This window comes from Dipodomys spectabilis, unplaced genomic scaffold (genome assembly GCF_019054845.1).
Source record: "Dipodomys spectabilis isolate Male_0828 unplaced genomic scaffold, ASM1905484v1 ptg000030l, whole genome shotgun sequence".
Classification (NCBI taxonomy): Eukaryota; Metazoa; Chordata; class Mammalia; order Rodentia; family Heteromyidae; genus Dipodomys; species Dipodomys spectabilis.
The window spans coordinates 4261831-4284957 of record NW_024870707.1 but is presented as its reverse complement, the minus strand read 5'-3'; the positions used below and the strand labels follow the sequence as shown (position 1 = coordinate 4284957).

The following is a 23127-nucleotide window of genomic DNA, read 5'->3' as shown; positions in this document are numbered from 1 at the left end:
TCACCATTTCTGGTTTTCAGAGTGGTTCATTGGAGATAAGAGTCTCACGGACTTTCCTTACTGGGCTGGCTTTGAACTATGATTCTAAGATCTCAGCCTCCTGAAGAGCTACGATTACAGGCATGAGCCACCAGCACCTGACAACCTCATTTTTTGTATGTGTTTTTTATTTTAAAACTACTGTACAGAGGGGTTACAGTTACTTGAGTGAAGTAATGAGTACATTTCCTATGGAGCATTGTTACCTCCTCCTTTTGTTTTTCCTCTACCATCCCTTCCTTCCCTACTTCCTCACCTCCCTGACTCCTCCCTCCCTCCAAGTTGTAAAGTTCATTTTCAACAAAGTGTCTTGTACATCTCATTGTTAGCATCTCATTGTCAGTATAAGCCTGGGTCATTCTGGCATGTTCATGTCTGTATTCTGCGTATCTTGATTGGACTCACCCCTGCATCACCCTTCCTCATCACCCTCTCCCCTCCTCAAAACAAACTCAACTCTGTTTTCACACATTTGACCACATTTGCTCTCCTTCACATTCTGCATGCCAAATCCTGCTTTGTGCCATCCTAGGAGACCACAAGCACCTACAAATAAAACTGTAAAACAATGAGATATACAAGACGCTATGTCGAAAAACAAACTTTACAACTTTGGCTGGGGTGTAGGGGGATATTGTAGTCCTGGAGATGGGAGGGCAGGGATGGTAGGGGAAATACAAAGGAGGAGGCAACAATGCTTGATAAGAAATGTACTCATTACCTTGCTCATGTAATTGTAACCCCTCTGTATGGTATTTTCAAAATAAAAAACTTATTTAAAATACAAGATAAAAAATAAAACAACTTAAGAATGTATGAAGATAAGAGAAATTATATCACTTGACTGGAAATTACATGCTGTTACAGAAGCCCTGGTAGAAACATTTATACTCACATAGTATCCATACTGCACACCAGAACAACAAAATCTTTAGACTGCATCCCTGGTGGAGAATTCCAAAACAGGTTCAGCTGTCTCAAAGTTCATTCTTTAGAATCTCAGGAGAGTACAGAAATAATAGCAAATGGAAACATAGTCCCTTGCAACCACAAAGGAATAGAATAACAGTGTTAAGTAGTTATTCTAGAAAATAAAGTCTTGGAAATGTTCTAGAGTATGGTATAGGATATTAAGTCTATGCTGGGTGAGTGACTACAATTGTGCATACAATATCAATGAGCAAGAAAAATCATATACTATATAAAATATAAATTATGAATTACATACTGGGGTTCAGTTTCTGGAAATAACTAAATAGATAAAATTTCCAGTTCTAACAACTCACCTAACATGAGAAATAAGTCCTTGTTTTCCTGTAGGGCTACTAACCTGACTGCTATCAGGAAACTTTATGAATCTCTCTTCTTTCTGACGCCTGCTTTTGGGAGCATGAATGCAATTTTTTGGTTATTCCCAAAGCATTTGAGAAAAATCAGTGATGTCCCTAGGTATTTGTTTACTATTAGGGGAATCTTTAATTTCCCGGTGGAGGAATTCTTTTTTAGGCATTGTTGATTTTCATTATTCTAAATCAAATATCTGGATTTAATTATAATAAGAGTTGGATACATACTTTATTCACCTACAAATGTAGTTACCTCAACAGTCAGCATTTCTCACAATAGTACTTGAATCAAGTTTTTGTGTATGTATGTTGATTCTGGGGCTTGCACTCAGGGCCTGGATGCTGTCCCTGAGCTTCTCTGTTTTCAAGGTTAGTGCTCTACCACTTGAGCCACAGTTCCACTTCTAGTGTGTGTGGTGCTTAATTGGTGATTAGAGGCTTTCCTGCCTAGGCTGGCTTCAAACTGTGATCCTCAGATGTCAGCCTCTTGAGTAGTTAGGATTTCAGGCTTGAGCCACCAGAGCCCAGTTTTATGGCAGTGGACAATGATTTAACATTTAAACTTGTCCTGCAGTTAATTTTAAATATGTAGAATGTGTAAAAGTTATAAATCTATGCCTGTTTCCTCTGTTTCCTGTTTATGTTTTTCTGAATCTTAAGTGGCATGGCTTCACAGAATCAGATTCACAATAAGCCATTTTTCCCTCTAGGGTCTTGCACCATGTTGATGCCTTCTCTGCTAGACCTTGTATTTTACAGTCGTTGAGCAAATATTGATGATGTTAGGTTGAAAAGTCATGAGACAGATGAGACAGGAAGTTAACCACCAAAATGTTATTGCAACAGAAGTATATAAGGAAATGTTTATTGCCATATTTGATTACATGGTGATCAAGAAACACATTTTGTCCTGGTGTTGTGGCTCATAACTGTAATCCTCAGTTACTAAGCAGGCAAAGATGTGGATGATTGTTGTTTGCAGAAAAAAAAAACTGAGTGAGATTCCATTTCAAACAAAAAAAGCGAAGTGTGGTAACATACGCTGTAGTCATCGCTACACAAGATAGCCCAGGATGACTTGGGCAGAGTCTCAAAGCCCTTTTCAAAAGATAACTAAAGCAAAAAGGAAAAAGAAATCATTCGAATGTGTTCCTAGTATGACTACAAGCCCTAATACTGCCCCAAAGCAAAAATTACAAGAAGCAAAACTGTATAATTTTCTCAATACAAAAATACTTCGATAATTAATAAATCATTTCAATGAATGTAAATCAATGAATCCGTACACTTAATTTGTGATTGCGTAAGGCATTTATAAAATTGTTTACTTTTGAAATGTATAATAGTTATTATTTTTAATCAGCTGGGTGCCAGTGGCTCTGGTCTATAATCCTAGCCATTCAGGAGGCTGAAATCTGAGGGTCATATTTAATGCCAGCCCAACAGGAAAGCCCCTGAAGTTATTATTGCCAACTAATCACCCTAAATCTAGAAGTAAACTGTGGCATAAATACTAGAGTGATGCACTTGAAATAGAACTCAGCAACAGATCCCAGGTACAGAACGGAAGCCTCAGACCTCCCACTCCCCCAAGCCCAAATTATTTTTAATGATTAGAAATGTAAATTGACTACTGTAGTTCAAATTGCTGTTAGGATAGTTTGAAAGAAGTAGATGTTTAAACATCTGCATTTCAGTTAACCCAAATCCATATATAGAGATAAATAATTCTCTTTCAAAAATAGCAAATGCATAAACAAAACTTGCCTAGCATGGATAATATGATCAGAGCTATAAATCTTGGTCCTATCTTCCTAAGAGCTTGGTAGTGGGTTCTGCTTGGTTGTTGGAATTTATCACATCTGATACAAGTATGGCAAGAGTTAGGTGAGTGTGTGTATGTAAACATGTCTCATTGTGGAATGCTTGGAACAGATTATTTTATTCAGTGAATGCATTGTAAAGATTGTATGTGTGTGTGTGTGTGTGTGTGTGTGTGTGTGTGTGTGTGTGTGTGTGTGTGTGTGTGTGTGTCTGTGTGCATTGTGATGGCTTAAGTCCATTTGTACACTGGAAAGTCAGAGGACCAGACAATGCTCAGGTTAAGAAACAAGTTGCTTCAGAACAAGTGGTACCAATGATTTGGTGTCATGCACAGGCTGAAGGGCTTCGAGACTCCCTGGAAAGCGCTGAATGTGTTGTAAGCATTAAAAGCATAAGCAGCTAGAACCTGATGTTCACATATTTCCACAGAAGCATGTGATGCTCTCCCTCTGGAACAATGAAGTTCGAAAACAAGGTCTCCCTGTGTTGTCACTTTCATTCCATCCGGTCTTCTCACCTATTACTTGTTGACTTCCATATGCAGGGAGTGGCTTTCCCCTATGATGGGTATTCTGTATGCCATTCCTTTCTGAAGGCAGCTGCCCACATCTGCCCAGTACACCTGTGCTTTACTAATCTCCTAGATGTGCTCCAATACCATGAAGGACAATCAAGATTCACCATCACAATGTTACTCCAAGTGGAAAAAAGAGATTGCCACATGTGATTTTATGAAGGGTATTGCCATTAGGAAGCTTTCATGAATTGCTGGTGTCTGTCAACTCATCAGCATGAAGGAAGAAGTAGGAAAGAGGATTAAAGTCAGAGAAAAGTATTTCAACAGAAAGGTATTAGTAATAGATTTGCTGGAAATAGAGCTAGGAAAGTGGCTGTGGGCAATCTCTAGAGGAAGGAAAAAAACCAAGAGAATAGATCATTTCCTAAGCTTCCAGGAGGAAGAGACTGCTGATACATTTACCATACACATTAAAAAATAAAGTGCTTAATGGTTAAAACTACAAATCTATTGCTAGTATTGAGATCAGGTATCCCAATCACTGTGAGATATACTTTGCTTTCACCTGTTCTGCTTCTGTTTGACTACATTAGAAACTGACTCATTGACCTAAGAACCTTAGTTGCTGAATGTAATTAATTTATGACTCCTCCATCCCCAAAATGTATTTTTTCCTTTACCTCACATGTCAGTGCTTTTCTTTTTCACTCGATCATTATACATTAGTAATAGTTTCTCTGTACAGATTTGGTAATAACTAGGCTCAATTTTTTTCACCCCTCTGGAATAGTTAGGAGAGCATGTGAGTCTTTCAGGAAACAGGGCCTTGTTTGTCGATTTTATGTTCTTTAGTCGAATAACATTTTGCTCTAAATCATATCAATTAAAAATACTAGAAGAAGTGAAGTTTAATGTATGCTTTCAAAATAAAAATTTTCACTGTATTTGATCTTGGTTCCCTGTTATTATATATACAATTATTTGAATTAGGGGAGGGGAGGGAACAACAGAATGGGGAGACAAAGGACAAGGCAGGGCTGGGGACAATCCAACAGTGATATACACAAGACAATATGTTGGAAATTATCTGTACAACTTTGGGGGGGGGGGTTGAGGGGAGGGAAAGTAGGAGAAAATGAGGGAAGAGATAACAAGAAATGTATTTATTACCTTACTTATGTAACTGTAACTCCTCTGTACATCACCTTGACAATAAAAATAATAAAACATATTTTAATACAGCAGGTTTTAATATGAGGTGCTAAAATTGCCCAGAGATGAATTAAAATAGTAATACAGATTGATTCTGATCACAATACTTTATATGCGTATATGAAAATAGAATAAAATACACTATATTGGTTTAAATGGAGGTGTAAAAGAAAGAGTAATAGAAACAATCACAAGAAAGAAAAAATATGGGGGGAGGGGGAAGATGGGAAGGGGAAAGAAAGGAGGAGGCAACAATGCTTGATAAGAAATGTACTCATTACTTTGCCCTTGTAACTGTAACCCCTCTGTAGGTATTTTCACAATAAAAAAGAAAGAGTATAGAGTGAATTAGATCAAAGTACATTCCATGGATTTCTGGAAATAAAACAATGAAACCCCTCTGTGAAATTATATGATAATTAAAAATTAACTCTGAGGTTTTAAATTTTTTAGTTGACATTAGCACATTCCTTTGTGTGGATGCACTAAGCAAGAGATATGAAAACAGATTTTTTTCTATTTGCTTTCGTTCATTTTTCACATGTTCTAATTATATATGAATTTAACATTTATGTCTAGTATGTATGCTCTTCTAAAAGTAACTTTTCTGATGCACATTTTATCTTTAAGAAAAGATAGAGATGGTTCCTTAGAAATTCAGAATCTGTTGAATAAGATGCTATGAAATAAAAACATCATTTTTGCTGGCTGAATACAAAATATCATTTGGAAGGAGAAGATTCTGAGCCTTGATATCAACCAAGAAATGATCCCCACACATCTGTACTACCTGTTCCCTGGCTTTAGGACATATAAGAGCCATTTGACATATTATATTGTACTTTTGAAACATACCAATTTCATAATTTATCATATGCATGTGATGTTTTCTTTTCTGGGCACTTTAATCTGGGATACAATCAATTACATTTTATGTCAAAGGAAATGAAGCAATTCCTCTCACCAGGTATTGCCACTTTCTTTCGAGAACAGTATTTTAAGGAAGGGAACCAAACCTCTTATGTAAGTGGAGTTGCAGTTTTCAAGTTAACAGGGGTTTGCATGACAGGCAGGAGCTCCTGAGGAATGTTTTCAAAGCGTCCTTTACATCCTTGTTCCTCAGGCTGTAAATCACAGGGTTTAGCATGGGTATCACTAAGGTGTAGAAGACAGAGGCCATTTTGTCCGTGTCCAAGGAGTGGTTGGTCCGGGGTTGCAGGTACATGAAAAGAAGAGTCCCGTAGAAGATCGTGACTGCCGCCATATGAGAACCGCAGGTGGAAAAGGCTTTCTTCCTCCCCTCCGAAGAGCGTATCCTCAAAATGGCCAGGATAATGTTGAAGTAGGATATCAGAACAATAATCATGGAGAAAAACAAATTGGTCCCGGAGAAGAAGAACACAGCTGTTTCTGGAGCAGAGGTGTCTGAACAGGACAATGCTAACAAAGGGATGTCATCACAGTAGAAATGGTTGATGACGTTGGAGGAGCAATAGGATACAGAGAACACACAGGAGGTGACCACCACCGCGGTGAACAGGCTGTATACATAAGTGAGAGACACCAGCAGGACGCAGACCTGCCGGGACACCACCACCGTGTACATCAGAGGGTTGCAAATGGCCACGTAGCGGTCATAGGCCATCACAGCCAGCATGAAGATCTCAGCCACAATGAAAACCAGGAAGCCCCCCAGTTGGGTGGCACATTCGTAGTAGGAGGTGCTCTTCTTGGCTGCTAAGAAGTTGATCAGCATTTTAGGAGCAATGACAGTAGAGTCCCCAAGGTTGATGATGGCCAGGTGTCGCAGGAAGAAGTACATTGGGGTGTGAAGCCGAGGATTAGTGCTGGTGAGTGTGATGATGCCCAGGTTCCCAATGACTGTCAGTCCATAGATGACCAGGAAGACAAGAAAGAGGGGGATTTGCAGCTCTGCGCGCTCAGAAATTCCCATCAGGATGAACTCGGTCACATGGGTATGATTCCCAGAAGCCATTTATGTTATATTCATCTTAAGAGGAAAAAAATATATTCATAAAACAGTCCAAATTACTGTGTCTTTTAGATGCTGCTAATAAATGTTTTATTAAAAACCATCAGTTTCCTTGGTCAAACTAGACTTCAATTATGGCTTTTCCCCTCCCATCTTTTCAGGAGCCCTAGAAACACAAGGGACAAAACCAAGTTCTTGTGCATTGCTTGGTTTTGACCTTTTACTTATTCATTTTTGGGTACTTGGTAAAGTGCACATATAGTTCACTATTGTATTGGTTAATATTTTCATGAACGAGTGTTATACAACATTTGATGCATACAACAGTGTGTGTGTGTGTGTGTGTGTGTGTGTGTGTGTGTGTGTGTGTGTGTGTGTTCCCAGTGATAAAAGAGATTGGCCTTTTGGGACTGATAAGCCAAAATGACTTCAGGTCATGCTATTCCCAGATTTCCCTGTTATTTTGTCAAAATTATCTGTCATCAGACTCCTAGAGAATTTCAGTATTTGTGAGAAATGTTGTCTATAACCTGAGATTTTCTTTGTTCATTTCTGTCACTCCCTTCTTCTCTTGATGGCATTAACAGACTTACATCTCAGTACTTACCCTTTGTTGTGTCTTTCAGAAATGCGTAATCCTTTTAAATCTTATTTCTTTCACCAAATAAGTAGTTCTTCCTACTTTGTCTCCTCTCCTTCCTCAAACGCCTCTTATTTTCCTTCCTATCTATTCTATTCACAGTTATTCCAGTGCCCCTTCAATTAATTAAGGGCTGTTCCAATTTATTTTATTTTACATCTAGTTTAGGATTTTTGTTGTTGTTGTCAGTGCTGGCACTGGAACTCAGGGCCTGCACTGTCCCTGAGCTTTTTGCTCATGGCCAGTACGACTGGAGCCTGATCTTCACTTTCAGTTCACTCCAACTTATTTCTTTTAACTTTATAATTAGTATCTTACATTTCATGTCTTACTTCCAAAAATATGAGTATGAATAAGGATCAAATAAAAAATAAATCTTGATGATTTTGAAATTAAATTTTACTGGTCTAGGAGGAGTTATCTTGTTCTTTTTACTTTCATTCTTAGATATAAACCCAGGGCCTTTTGCACAATAAACAATCACTCTTCCACTGAGCTTCTGCCTAAGCCCTTGGGATTTGTCTTAATTTTTTTAGACCTGTGCTGTGTTTGGGGCAACCTCCCCCCCCCCAAACTTTCCACATATATCTGAGAGTCTACCAAATAAATAATTTCAGTAATATTTTCAACTTACAGTTTTACAATCTAAATAATGCAAACATAAATATTAAAAATTCTCATTTTTAATTTGCAGTGATTTTGTGAGCCTTTCTTGGAAACTTCAGATATTTCAGAGACATTTGAGAAACTTCCTTTGTGGGGGTTAAAGCCTCTGCTATAACTTTTGCCAATTCTGAAGCAGAAAAGTACATCCTTTTACATGCCCTGGTGAGCTACAGTGAGAAGTACACTTGTCTGCAGTGAGAAATACACCTGTCTCATTCATCCACTGGGACTCTGGCCATCATCAACTTCCATCCCCATCCTTGCTATAATCAAAATGTCAGCAGGTGGAGCCACCTGGAAGGCAGGCACAGCCTTTTAGTCTGGAGTCTAATTTGAAAAGTAAATCATTCAAATATACTTGCAATTTACATTTAGACATAGACATAAGAAGCGCTTTCTTCTGTAGCCTACCTGTGCAGCGGCCTGCTGAGATGAGACCTCCGTTGAGACAGCTGCACAAAGCAAGGAGACAGGTTTTATGTTGCTCACCTCCCTGAAAGGCTCCACCCTGAGGTGCTTTCTGGAGAGCCAAGTCCCCGAACACCACAAATAAAATTTCCAGAGGGAAAGAAAGACAAATGAAAAATAGCGTGCTCATTACTCACGCCCACTCTCAGAATTTCACACTGAGTAAAACGTGAAGGTTGCCTTGGATTTCATTGGTTATGTTGAATAACATAGAGGATTTATTGAATAAAACACACAATATGTATATAATATATTATTTATGCATTAATATGTGTATAGATTTATATAATATATGCATGTATTAGACATTTTATATATATGTACATGATATACATCTAATAGATACTATATGTAAAATGCATAATACATATGTGTTATATACTATAAATGTACATAATATACATAATATGCATATATGTAGAAAATATATCTCTCTATATAATTAGTATGTTATGTATGAATATATTAACATATACTGCATTTATTATATTATACCACACATGTAGATGATACATTATTGCTTAAATTATCTTACAGTGCATACTTCATACAAGGAGAATCTATTAGCTTGAGCAACTGTTACCAAATATTTTATAACCCCTGTCTTCACTGTATTTGATGTTGGTATAATTTGTGGAGGGGAAGAGAAAAAACAAATTGTTTAAATAGGGATACAGGTGGACCCATTGCAACAATGAGATGTACAAGACGTTATGTCGAAAAACTTTGGTGGGGTTCATTTCACCTAACATCAACTTACCTGAAATAAACAAATGCTTAAATAGGGATACAGGTGGACCCATTGCAACAATAAGATGTATAAGTTGTTATGTCGAAAAATGAACTTTACCACCTTGGCGGGGGGGTGGGGGGGGAGGGTGGTCGTGGATGGGGGGGGGAGATGGGAAGGGGAAACAAAGGAGAAGGCAACATTGCTTGATAAGAAATGTACTCATTACCTTGCCCATATAATTGTAACCCCTCTGTAAGGTATTTTCAAAATTAAAAAAAATGATCTTTGCTTCCTGATTAGCTAGGCTTAAGGCCTACAGGCTTACAAGTCACTGGTGCCTGGGTAAATTACAAGCATTTTCTTTAAAAATATTTCATTGTATTTTACATGATACCTTCACTATGAACAATTTCAGTGTGCAATACAGAATTGTAAATATAAGGTTTTACTACTGAAATCTAGAACTTTGACTCTTCATAGTTGAGATTTCAAGTCTATTAGCAACACCCCATTTGCACCAACCTTCAGCTCAGTATAACCATAATATCACTTTCTTATTTTGAAATATTACAACATTTACATAAATAATTCCAGATAATGCACTGTAATATATAAATATCTTATATATTATATGGACATATTAGGAAAGATTGTTTGGAACTAATTCTATTATAAAAATTCACAGATACATGTATTTAATTACATTGACTGTCATGAATTATGGTGAAACACAAATTTATGTACTCAACAAAGTAGACTCCATTTATAAGCAATTTAAGTTTGTGTGATTCCACTATAGAAGTCTAATTCTGTAAATTTATTTTTTTTCACACTGTGGATGCCTTGGTCTTCAAATAATGTTAATATATTTAGCTAGACATTTTCTGATTTTGTTAAATATGCAAACTTGTGAAATATTTCCAATTTATTTTCTAAATGTCAGTAACTGATATAAATTCTACAGGAGGGTGGAAATGTTTTCTTTCCTCAATGAAATTTTAAACTTGATTCACTTTTATGAGCATAAGAACACTTGCTATTATTTTATGTTAACATTTTCCAGATAATTAAAGAAATAGGATTACCAGGGATGAATTTTTTCTTAATAAAATCTGAATATTTTATCCTGTTATCACTGGAGATTCTATTACTTATTAATTCAACAGAAGTATCTGCTTTCTCAAGTTGTCTGGTCTTCGTTAACATTGTGGTTGATTTCTATGATATGTGCTTAGAAATATTTAAACCATAAATTCACTATCCTTTGTAATTTTAAGTTTTGTTTAAAGATTTCTATTCTTTATAGTACTTTGTAGTATGTTATGCGCATCTGTATGCATATATAAAAATAATTACCAATAAAGGAGATCCTAATTCACATTGTTTTAATATGTATTGATAATCAAAATAAATAATAAATAAATTAAAAAACAACATCATAGGAGCACATGTGTATGTTTTACATATTTCAGTTTGTAAGCACATGTAGAGATGTGTGCATAGATTATCATGAATGTTGTATAAAAAGAAAGAGGTGTTGCAGTTCTTTGGAAAATGTAACAACAGGGAAGACAATGTGGCCCATAATTTTATTTTAAAATATAGGAACAGAATATCTACTGAAGTAAGACAGACCCCCAAGAAACATAGGTTCCATAGTTTCCCATATTTGCAATAATTAGTATATGCTTAGGATAATCTTAGCAGGTGAGCAGAATAGCTCAATAGCTATGTACATATGACCATATAAGATGACACTAAGTAAAATGAACTCCAAGACATGGACACAAGAAGTTTTTCTTTGTTGTTGTTTTTAATGTACTATGTGATATTTTGTTTCTTTTGTATGGTTTTTCCCCTTATGGTATATCCCGTTGTCACTGTATTTGATTCTGGTACCCTAGTATTGTGTATATGCTTATTTGAATTAGGGAAGTGAAGGGGAGCAACAGAATGGTGAGACAAAGGACAAAGGGGAACCAATACAACAGTGACAGACAAGAGACAATATGTTGGAAATGATCTGTACAAGGTGGGGGATGGGGGATGGGGGCAGAGAAAGGAGAAAGTGAGGGGAGGAGTAACAAGTTTGACAAGAAATGTACTTATTACCTTAGTATGTAACTGTAACCTCTCTATACATCACTTTCACAATAAAGAGAAAAAAACTTAAAAATGCTAACATTAAACTAAAATAAAATATAGGCCCAGAAGAGAATCGTGAAATGCATTTGATCGGACGTCTTCCTCCTCTTCTAGATTCTGAGCACCAGTTCCATCCTGTGTGATTTTTTTTTTTTAATAGGAGAAGCACACGTTCTTGATGAACCGCGTTTTCTCCAACACTTTGTGCATGGCTGCCTGTACATCCCTGTTCCTCAGGCTATAGATCACGGGGTTCAGCATGGAGATCACAATGGTGTAAAACAGCGACACGATCACGTCATGCTCCAGCGCATAATTAGAGCTGGGCCTGACGTAGGTGAACACAGCTGTGCCGTGGAAAACCGACACTACCGTCAGGTGAGAGCCGCAGGTAGAGAAGACCTTTCGCTTCCCTTCAGCAGAACGCATCTTCAGGATCGCAGCCAGAATGAAGCCGTAGGAGACCAGGACAATCAGGATGGTGACCAGCTCAATAGACCCCGCGCAGTAGAAGAGGAGCAGCTGGTTTAAATGAGTGTCAGAACAAGAAATTGCCAGGAGAGCTGGGATATCACAGAAGACATGCCTGATTTCGTTGGAGCCACAGAAGGACAGTCTGAAAGTGGCCACCGTGTGAATTGTGGCATGGATAAAGCCAGCGATAAAGGAAGCCACGATGAGGGCCACATAGACTCTGGGTGACATGCTCACTGTGTAGAGAAGCGGGTTGTAGATGGCTACATAGCGGTCATAAGCCATGGCAGCCAATAGAAAGCATTCTGTGGTCCCACACGTCACAGCAAGAAACAACTGTGCCGCACAGCCAGACAGCGGAATGACTTTCTTCCTTGACATCATATCTGCTAACATATTTGGGGTGATGAGGGAAGAATAGAAAGCATCTATGGAAGACAAGACGCTCAGGAAATAGTACATAGGGTTGTGGAGTCGAGAATCCCCAATGACCAATACAATCAGTCCTAAATTTCCCACAAGGGTGAAAAGGTAAATTAGAAGAAACAGGAGAAAGAAGAAAACCTTCAGCTGAGCGTTGTCTGTGAAGCCTTTCAATATGAACAGAGTCACTTCAGTGATATTCTTCATGTTGAAATCTGAGGACACCCTTGAAAACATTTTTTAAAAAATGACAGTCATATTAAAGAATGCATTAAAGAGGTGTGTACTATTGACAATGAATAATGACTACATCTGTATATATACATATAGGGCACATATAGGTGTGGGTATGTACATAGGTGTACATATATAGGTGTGTACAGGTGTATTTGGGCTGTGTGGTTTCCCAGAAGCAGATTAGTAGAGAGTGACATTAAAAGTGATCAAATAATCTTGCCATTCATTGCTGTACCAGGTGGACCGTAAAGATGTTTTACACAGTGACTGGAACTCAGGCTATTTTTAAATTTTCAACTCTTTATCACCAAATGGCACTCTTTTCAAAGTAAATACCAGAATGCAAACTGGATGGCCTAAAACATTTCTTCAGACATCTAAACACTTGAGCTGATAGCTCAAGCATATTGCAAAATAGAATCACAGTTCTGCATCTTTCAACCATTGTGTGGAATGGTTTACTTTCATCTAGTTTCCTGAGGCATGTGAATTTTGATATTTATATTGTTTAAAAGTTTATTATGGATAAGGAAAATTAACTGAAATATAATAATTTGAATTTTAAAAATTTTAAATTAGACTTGCTAGTCTCATAAAAGTCAATACAATGTATTTCATGCTTTTCCAACATGCCATATATGGGTTGGTGTACCTTTAGAAAATTAAAAGATTAGTAAATTCTACAAAATTGTTTGAAAAAAGACACAAACATCATCGCAATCAAAGTTCTCCATTATAATTGAGCTTAATTTGTTTCAAGTAAATAAAATGTTTCAGCTAAATTTGTGTTGAGAAAAAAAATGTCTGCTAGATACTAAACAAAAATTTGGACTGTAATTCATAAGCAACATTATCACACCATGCAATTCATAGTCATGTACAGAAAACCAGTGATTCTTGAAGATTGAATAATATGGGATGAACTTCTGGAATGCACATAAATCTAAATCTATAAATCCAACTTGAATGAAACAAACAAAACTTTGAATAGCTTGACTTCTATGATGAATCAGTGAGTTTGCTAAAGAGGAGATTACAATAGCAGCCATTGATTGGACATCTCATGCAGAAATGAACTTTGGGAAACATTATGTCATTTACCTAACAGTAACAGCCAATATTCAGTGCAAACTCTGGCATTTCCCTCATAGTCATCTCTTCACTACCCTCTGCTGTTTTATGACTCTCTCCTGCCTTATTATATCAAAATAAATACTGTAACTGATGTTTTAGAAACTCAAAATGCTAAACCTATGAAATAAGTAATACAAAATGATTACTGAAGTAAAAAACAACACAGAGATGTTAGGTATTATTTGTCATAATATCGGTGTAAAGATCCAAATAAATATATCTAAAGTTTCCTTACCTTCTGTTAATCTGTAAGAAACTGTCTTTAATGTAGAGTAACTTCATTAGGAAAGCACATACTTCATTCAATGAAAACACGTACTGTTGAAAAAGCCATAAGTAGTTATAGATATTTAAATTAAATATTTTGTATTTTTCTTATATATTTTATGTTTATATTTTCTTATCTCTTCTAGGAAGATTTGGTATTTAATTCTAGGAAGAACTCTGAGTAAATCAAAAAGTACAAGTAATTTGAGATGTAGTATTTAGCAGTGAAAATGTGTAGCAGAAAAATAGCCAAGAGAACTTAGAAATTTTCAGTGGTAACCCCCAGAATACACTGCTATTTATTGTATGTTTTCTCAGGATGAGCATGCTAGGGTTTCAGAACAGTGTCAATATGGCTGATTTAAGTTGTTTGTATCCACTGATTTAACTATGAGGAATCCCACAGGAGAGGCTCTGAGGGGAATATGCCCAATTATTTTTTGATTTAATACAGTGTAGTTGTTTAGCTCATAATGACATTTAAAAATTAGGGTAATAAGGCTCTACCTGCTGATGTGTATTGAGTGAATGGTATTCTTTAGCCTTGGTATAAAGTGCTTCTGACTTGCATTTTTCCAGATGACTTATAATGGTGATGACCTTTGTATATGCTTATTGACCATATAAGAGGATATTCAAGTTCATTATCAATTTATGTATTAGCTATTTAGTTATTATGTGATAGGATCATCATTTACTTTTCACATTAACTCTGTACTAGATGTTTTGCAAATACTTTATCATTTGCCTTTTCAGGGTGGTCATTACTCTTTGTAATGTACAGCCTTAGAAGACTGTAAGTTTGATATAGTTTATCTCATATAATTTTATTTTTGTTGCTTGAATTTGTTTCGTATCTTGGCTTTGGTGTCTCTGAGTTTCTTCTCTCAATATAATTCATTCAAGGTCCATCAATTTTTCACTAGATGACATAATATTATTCTTTTTATACATTTTTATAATAAAAATACTGTACAGAGAGATTACAGTTACATGAGCAAGGTAATGAGTACATTTCCTATCAATCATTGTTACCCTCCTTTGTTTTTCCCCTACCATCCCTTCCCTCCCACCTCTACAACTACACTCCCCTCAATATTATTATTTATGATGAATGAATAAAATTCCTTTGTAAAATTGTGTGTGTGTGTGAATGTGCATGCACATGTGTGTGAATAATTATCATGATCCATTCATCAATTGGAGGGCATCTGGGCTATAATAACTTGACTATGATAACTAGAGCTACAATGAACATGCATGTGCAGGTGCTCTTTTTATGTCCTGACTTGCAATTTTTGGATAAATGTTCCAAAGTGGTATGATGGATCATAGAGTTTTCTGAGCAATCTCTATACTTTCCATTTTTGTGTTTGTTTTTCACACTCTTATAGTAGACCATCTATGTCATGCATTGTTTCTGGGATGTCAGTTGGACTGCATTAATCAACTTCTTCATTGTATTGGTATAATTGATTTCTGAATTTCTTATGTTTATTTAAATGAAATTTATTTTAAGTGATAGATAAAGACATCAGGGGTAAACATATGGGAATGATGAAGCATTTATATGTACATAGACATTGTATAGTATGTATTGTGGTATAAGAATTTTCTATCATAAAAGATTATCATTTTAAAAATAAAACATTTTTACTCCTTATTATGATCAGCCTACCTGGTAAAAACACAATAGAAATTATCTCTAGCTAATTGATGAACATTCTTCATCCTCTTAATCTTCCAGTGTGTGATGATAACTTTTGTCCGTATGTTCTACTCCTATATTTTTTTTTCTGTTGGTCATAAAGCTTGAACTCTGGGCCTGGGCGCTGTCCCTCAGCTCTTCAGCTCAAGGCTAGTGCTCTACCACTTGAACCACAATGCCCACGTCTGGCTTTTTCTCTGCACATGGTGCTGAGTAATCGAACCCAGAGCCTCATGCATGTGAGGCAAATACTCTACCACTGAGCCACCTTACCAGCCCACTCCTATTTTTAACTTTTATGAAATCAATTTTGATATACCTTGTATTATATTTGACTTTTCATGCAATAATGCAATCTCTCATCATTCCATCTTAAGACTAAAAATTAATGCATTCTGTAAATCCTACCATTTATTTATACATCATGGGTGTATAAATATGTCCATCATACATGATGGACACTTTGGTTGCTTCCAGATTAAATCTATTGTAAAAAGTGCTGGAATGCAAATGGGAGTGTAGAATTCTTTTTCAATCACCATTTTCAATCTTTTGGATATGTACTTAGCATGGAATAGCCAGATCACATGGTAGAGTTCTTTAATTCCTTATCAATATCTATCATTTTAATTATGTTTAAAGACTTTTTCTACGTTGAAACATACACATTGACACATACATTTATATATACACTCAAGACTATTGCTTTTTGGTTAACCTATAATATGCACAGAGGCCCTGTATCAATGGCTATGATTAAATTTTCACATCTGAAGAAATAACCATATGAAAGTAATAAAGACAGTCTTTTACTCAAAATTAGAGACATTGTGGAGCTTTGTCTGCCCAGATTGACTGTCATTGATGATTCTCCGACCTCAGCATCCTGAGTATCTATGATGATAGGAGTGTGCTGTGAGCCCCAGCTTTTCATGAATTTTTTAATATTTAATTTTTATTGTAAAGATACTGTACAGAGGAGTTACATTTATATGAGTAGGGTAATGACTACATTTCCTATGGAGCATTGTTACCCCTTCCTTCCCCCCCACTATCTCTTCCTGCCCCACCTACCCAACTCCTCTTCCCTGTACATCCAAAGTTATAAAGATCATTTTCAACATGGTGTCTTGTACATCTCAATGTGTCAACCAGTATTTGTTATTTTTGTTATTTTGTTATTTTTCCTTCCCTTCCCCAAATATGTATATGCAAGATGCAGGGCACCGGAATCAAATACAGTGACAACAGGGATTATACCATGGGGGAAGAACACACAAAAGAAAAAAATCACATAGTTCATTAAAAACAACAGCAAAGATAAAACCCCACAAAAATCAAGCAAAAATCTCTTGTGTTCCTACCTTGCGGTTCCTTTGCTTAGCCTCATCTTCTATTGTTGTAAGGTGAGTCATCCCAGAAGCCACATTTTGAAATATGAAATATTGGAGTCTTTATTATACAGTTAACAGGCCGTATGCCACCCGTTGTTCCTAAGGCCTGCAGCCCCCAAACACATGGAACACAGTTAGGAAACAGGCTAAAGACGAAGAAATAACATAAACTATATCAACAAGCCAATTTAGCTTCAATGGAGAGCTGAATTGGGACGCCATGATGACCAGAGATGAGCAGGAAACAGGACACAGGACACCATCACGGAGACACACGTGGCATGACAAAATGGCAGCTAGTCTGGTCTGGGCCTAAATAGGGTCAGCACAGGGAGCAGGGCCACAAAATTCCCAGTCCCAGGCACTGGACTGACAGATTCAGTAACCCATCAACCAAATGCCCGCCCCTGACTCCAGCGATCTGGACACTCCCATCACCTGGGAGGCAGGTGATGGGTAGGGGGCATTCTTCCCCCAGCATGAAGACAAGATGCCAGACCCTACAATCCACTGTGTGATCAATATGGCACTGGCCAGACTTGACCTCTTTACTTCAATATGCTCATATGTACATAGCTTTTGACCTTTTCTGCTTGTCTGGTAAGATTATCCTAGACGAATACTAGTCATTACAAATAAGGGAAACCATGGGACCTGTCTGTTAACAGTTATAAATTCATGAACACATAGGTCCCATGGTTTCCCTTATTTTCATGAATTTTGAGTTGATATAACTGGCAATGGATAGGGATCTATTGAATTCTTTCACATGTACAGATCCAGTTTTCTCGGTGCCATTTAATAAAGCATTTATCATTTCTTTGTGCCATGTTCTTGATTACTTTTTCAAAAGTCAGTTGGGCTTGTTTTGGGGTGTCATTTTCTTTTTTCTGTTGGTCTGTGTGTCCATTTTTATAACACAGCTTTTGATTATTATTCCTTTGGCATGTTTTGAGTTCTAGCAGGTTGATATTAATGCAACTTACAGATGTGTAAGAAGTGTAAAACAGAAAGACTATATTTACAAAATGTAAGAATACATACACAAAAAGCTACACGGCACTGAAAAGTTTTTTGTAAAGTGAAGAACATCACAGAATATTTTTCTTTAAGACTGTGCATTTTTATTTTATTTTCTCATTTCTTAAAATATTTTGTATTCTTGTTGTAAAGGTGACGTACAGAGGAGTTACAGTTATATAAGTCAGGTAATTACATTTAAGAGATGAGTACTGTGTGTAACTTTTAATTAAAGATGTTGCCTATTCTCTTCCAGATCCTTTGTAAGGCACATTTTACATCTTTGTTCCTAAGGCTGTAGATCAGAGGATTCAACATTGGAATGATCAAGGTATAAAATATAGATGACAATTTGTCTGTATCCTTAGAATGACTGGACTTAGGCTGCACGTACATAAATATCAACGTCCCATAGAACACTGTAACCACAGTCAGGTGGGACCCACAGGTGGAGAAGGCTTTGCGCCTGCCCTCTGCTGATTTCATCCTGAGAATGGCTACCAGGATAAGCAGGTAGGACACCAGGACAAGTAGAAGTGAGGAGATCAAATCAAAAGCTGCCAACATCACAATGATCAATTCGATTTCTCGTGTATCGGAGCAAAGCAGCGGTAACAAGGGGATGCAGTCACAGAAGAAATGATTGATGACATTGTAGCCACAGAAGGATAAAGTGAACATCTTTACGGTGACTAGAAGAGACACAAATACATTGTAGAGATAAGGGGTGGCCACCAGGACCCAGCACACCCTCTGTGACATGACCACAGTATAGAGTAGTGGGTTGCAGATGGCCACGTAGCGGTCATAGGACATGGCCGACAGAATAAATAGTTCACTTCCAATAAAAAAAAGAAAGAAGGCGAGTTGTGCAGCACAAAAGTTATAGGAGATTTTATTTTGATCTACAACAAAATTGACCAACATTTTGGGGCCCACGGCTGTGGAATATCCAAGATCGGTGAGAGCCAGGTGTCTGAGGAGAAAGTACATCGGGGTCTGCAGCCTGGAGTCCACCGTGGTGAGGATGATCATGCCCAAGTTGCCCACCACAGAGACCACATAGATGAGGAGGAATAGCACGAACAATGGGGCCTGCAGCTCAGGACGATCCGTGATGCCCATCAGGATGAATTCAGTCACCACCGTGAGGTTGCGCTTCTCCATCTGTGATTATCAGAGAAACCTACATTAGATAGTGCAGTTAATGGCTTTAAAGTTTTATCACCTGGGAGACAGTTGTTTATGCAAATGTTAACATAAGGAATCTCACCTTTACATTTTAGAATATTTATAGCTTGAAAGATGGATATGCAAAAAATATAGAGATAAACACAAACAGACATGTGGTTCTCCTCTTGAGTTTACTCATAAAACTATCACTCATTATTTAGAGATATATTTCTTGGCCTAGCGTGGAGGTGAAATATAATACTGGCCGAAAATAGTACTAATAGAGTTAATAGACTGGTAAATATTTGACTATTTACAATATCCATACCAAACAACGTCCACTACAATAAACTTATCCAAGATTAATAAATTTTTCTGGATAGTTTTATGATAGGCAGACAGACAGATAATTGGACATACATATTTAAATTTATAGATATAGATATAGACACATAAAATGGAAATGGCAAATATTCAAACACTGTTAACATTTAGTGGTAGAGAAATGATAATTATTATGTTTTTAAAGTTTTCTAGTTGTTTAAAAATAATTAGAGTAACAATAATGGCATTCAATAATGTACAAGTAATATTTAAGTTACCTAATAAAATTATAATCATTATAAGGAATCACACAAAATTGTCTTTAGAAGATAAAAGCCACTTGGAGAAAAAGATGATAGATAATCTATAAATAGATATAGTTAGGCAGATGGATGAGCAATGCAGAGATTCATATAAAACTACAGGAGAGAGAGAGGCAGAGAGTGATAAACATGTAGATATAAATGAGATAGCGTGTGAAAATGTATTCAAAGGTTTCTTTGCACCATTGATTTTTTCGAAAACTCGATCACACATACAAAACGTAATGTCCTTTCTGGGTGGTTTGGAAGGATAAAGTACAATTAAATGACTTAATGTTCTGAATGTTTCCAAAAACAGCTCTCAAAGGAAGTGCACATAGAATTTTTTAAAACTTCTGGAGTTGAACAGTTTGATCTTGAACATGGTAACACAGAGTTCTGCTACTGAACTCAGTAGCAACCTGCCCTGCTTTTTCTGTTATAGGCTTGGCTATGTGGCTCAGGCTGGCCTTGAAGTTTCTTTCCGGCGTAGACTGACCCAGACTATATTTATAATTTAATGGTGACTATAACCCTCTGAAAGAGCTTGCATTTACATATATAATATACATTCTCCTGCACAAGACTTCTCTGTGAGAGCTCAAGAGATGAATAGATAAAAACTAGGTAAATAACTGCAAATTTTCTCAGTATTTCCTCCTTTCTATCCCATGTCATAACAAATTAGAAACCAATGTAGAGTTGGATTTATCTTCCATTGTTTATAGATTTGATGACATATGATTATAATTTAAATTTGCACAAATTTACTGAAAAATATTTTATCTCATTTCTGGCTATTTTCATTATAATAGATACAAGCTCCTGTATGGAACCAACCCAACACAGAAAAACCAGGGATGGTGAAGAAATCCAAATAAATTAGGAGAAAGAGAAGCTACTAACACCAGTTTGGTACACTGAAGATTCATAAAATTTCCATAGCTAAAACTGTACTATCTTCTAAAGACAATAAGCTCTGGTATTTATGTTACATTTTGTATACATTTTTGCTATGGTTTTTAACATAACAGACACTGAACAAAATAAAATAAGTGTACCATGCTATAAATATATTATATTCTCAAGACAATAAAGTTTGAAATTCTTATGATATTTATGTTCTACTTTGAATAAAGTTTTACTGCAGTATATAACCGCATAGAGACCAAATAAAAGACAATGAACATGATACACATATGGGAACTTGACTTTATTTTGAAATTCTCTGGACAATATGACACAAAGAACTTTTCCAAATAGCAGACACCATATCTGGCAGATACAAATATAAACACATTAAATATTTCTAAGTATTTTTTAATAACCTAGAGATGGATCATTGCAGCCTGGAAGTGAGTGAATGTTGGAGATGATAATTACTTATGTGAAAATATGGGATAAACATGTCTCCTAACATTACAGATTAGAAGGGAAAAATTACATGAACAGGTATCTGGGCCCGGGGTCCAAGTCAAGAAATGAAATCATGCAATCTTTTAGGACTGTCTAGCAAGCTGATAACATGTAACTTATATAAAATATTTTGTTGCTACCTAATGTCCTGCCTATCCATTTGAACATCCTTCTTATATTAATCAAAGCAAAGCATGTCAGATTATAATATCAGAGATACATGTCTTTAGTAAATGTAATCAAAATCACTTTAAACAAAGATTTTTCAGTTGGTTTGAGTTTATATTAATGAAATACTTCAAACTGACCTGCACATGATTTTATATGAATCATGTATATAATATTCTTGTATAACAAGGAACCAGTTATATAGTTCAATTGGAAAGAAACAAATTACATTTTACATTTATTATAATTATTGAATACTCATTTATTAGGATAAATTAATATTATATTATAAATGCATCTTTTGGAATATTATTATTTATAATGGCACTGAGGCTTAAATTCAGTTCTATCTCTCAGCTTTTTCCACTGAAAAGTGGTACCCTACCACTTGAGGAGTTATAGCTCTACTTCCAGCTTTTTACAGGTTCATTGGAGATAGGAGTCTCATTTTCTTTCTTGCCAGGGCTGGTTTCAAATGACCCTAAGATCCCAGGTACTTGAGTAGCTAAGATTATAAACTTGAACCACCACAGTTCCACTTTTCATGTATTTTTAAAGCTATGTATTAAAAAAAATAGATTCTACTGAAAAATGACTTTATAGCAGTCTAAAACTGAATATTAAAACATCTCTGACACTTAAAGCTTTGAGATGTGAATGTGGAACTTTTCACAATCTCATTGTGAATCAGAAGCTCCCTTTTCATTATCTGTGGATCAGGAATGAACCTAAATGATGTACTTTTACTTGATAAATGAGAAAGCCCCACATAAGACTATCTATCTATCCATCTATCTATCTATCTATCTATCTATCTATCTATCTATCTATCTATCTATCTATCTATCTTGTATATATCTAAATATCTGGAAAGTAATAAAAGTAACAAGAAAGTGAATCATGTTTCTTTCCAGTTCTGTCAATTTAAAATAAAATCTGTCTTTTTGTTTATGCTTCATCGCCCCTCATTTGTTATGTTAGCTAAAAATAATATGTATGCAAAATTAAAATTTCTAAGCATCAACAAGAATTGAAATGTTTCAAAGATTATTAACAACACTGAATGATCTCAATTTAGAAAACCCTCAAAAATTGCTATGAAGGGCAGAAAGGAAAGTGGTCTTCCACCTGCTCAGGCATTGTGACACTACATGAATATTTTTGTCCTTGTTACCTGTCTTGCAAGCTCTCTCTGGATTCTCCCATGCATTTAATATTAAGTGTGTGAAAACAATTTATGGATTTTTAAAAAACTCATAGAAACTCCCTGGGGAGGCGCTAAGCAATTTGTTGATAAGCTGGGCATCCCTAGAATACTTAATGAAATGCCTGGAGGTATGTGCTAATTCTCAGGGAGAATTTATATTTAAATTTGAATTTATTTACTTATTTTAGGAATCAGCAAATCTGATTGTTGTTTTCATTTAAAATATTAGTATTAGCATCTCTAAGAGACATTAGTATTCTCATGTTTATTGAAAAAGAATTCTAAGCTGTCTAGAAA

General features: G+C 36.0%; 3 protein-coding genes across 3 annotated transcripts; all 3 read right to left on the bottom strand.

The window, feature by feature from the left end:
- Positions 1-5980: 5980 nt before the first annotated feature.
- LOC122104764 (olfactory receptor 8J2-like) lies at positions 5981-6934 on the bottom strand. The gene has a single exon (XM_042675698.1). The coding sequence runs from the start codon at positions 6932-6934 to the stop codon at positions 5981-5983; it is 954 nt and encodes a 317-aa protein (XP_042531632.1).
- Positions 6935-11736: 4802 nt separating this feature from the next.
- Positions 11737-12687, bottom strand: LOC122104763 (olfactory receptor 1086-like). Its single transcript, XM_042675697.1, has one exon. It carries the CDS (start codon positions 12685-12687, stop codon positions 11737-11739), a length of 951 nt encoding a protein of 316 aa, XP_042531631.1.
- Positions 12688-18465: 5778 nt separating this feature from the next.
- Positions 18466-22881, bottom strand: LOC122105053 (olfactory receptor 8K3-like). Its single transcript, XM_042676151.1, has 2 exons — positions 22863-22881; positions 18466-19409 (listed from the first exon to the last, which is right to left on the bottom strand). The coding sequence occupies exons 1-2, from the start codon at positions 22879-22881 to the stop codon at positions 18466-18468; spliced, it is 963 nt and encodes a 320-aa protein (XP_042532085.1).
- Between the last annotated feature and the right edge of the window lie 246 nt (positions 22882-23127).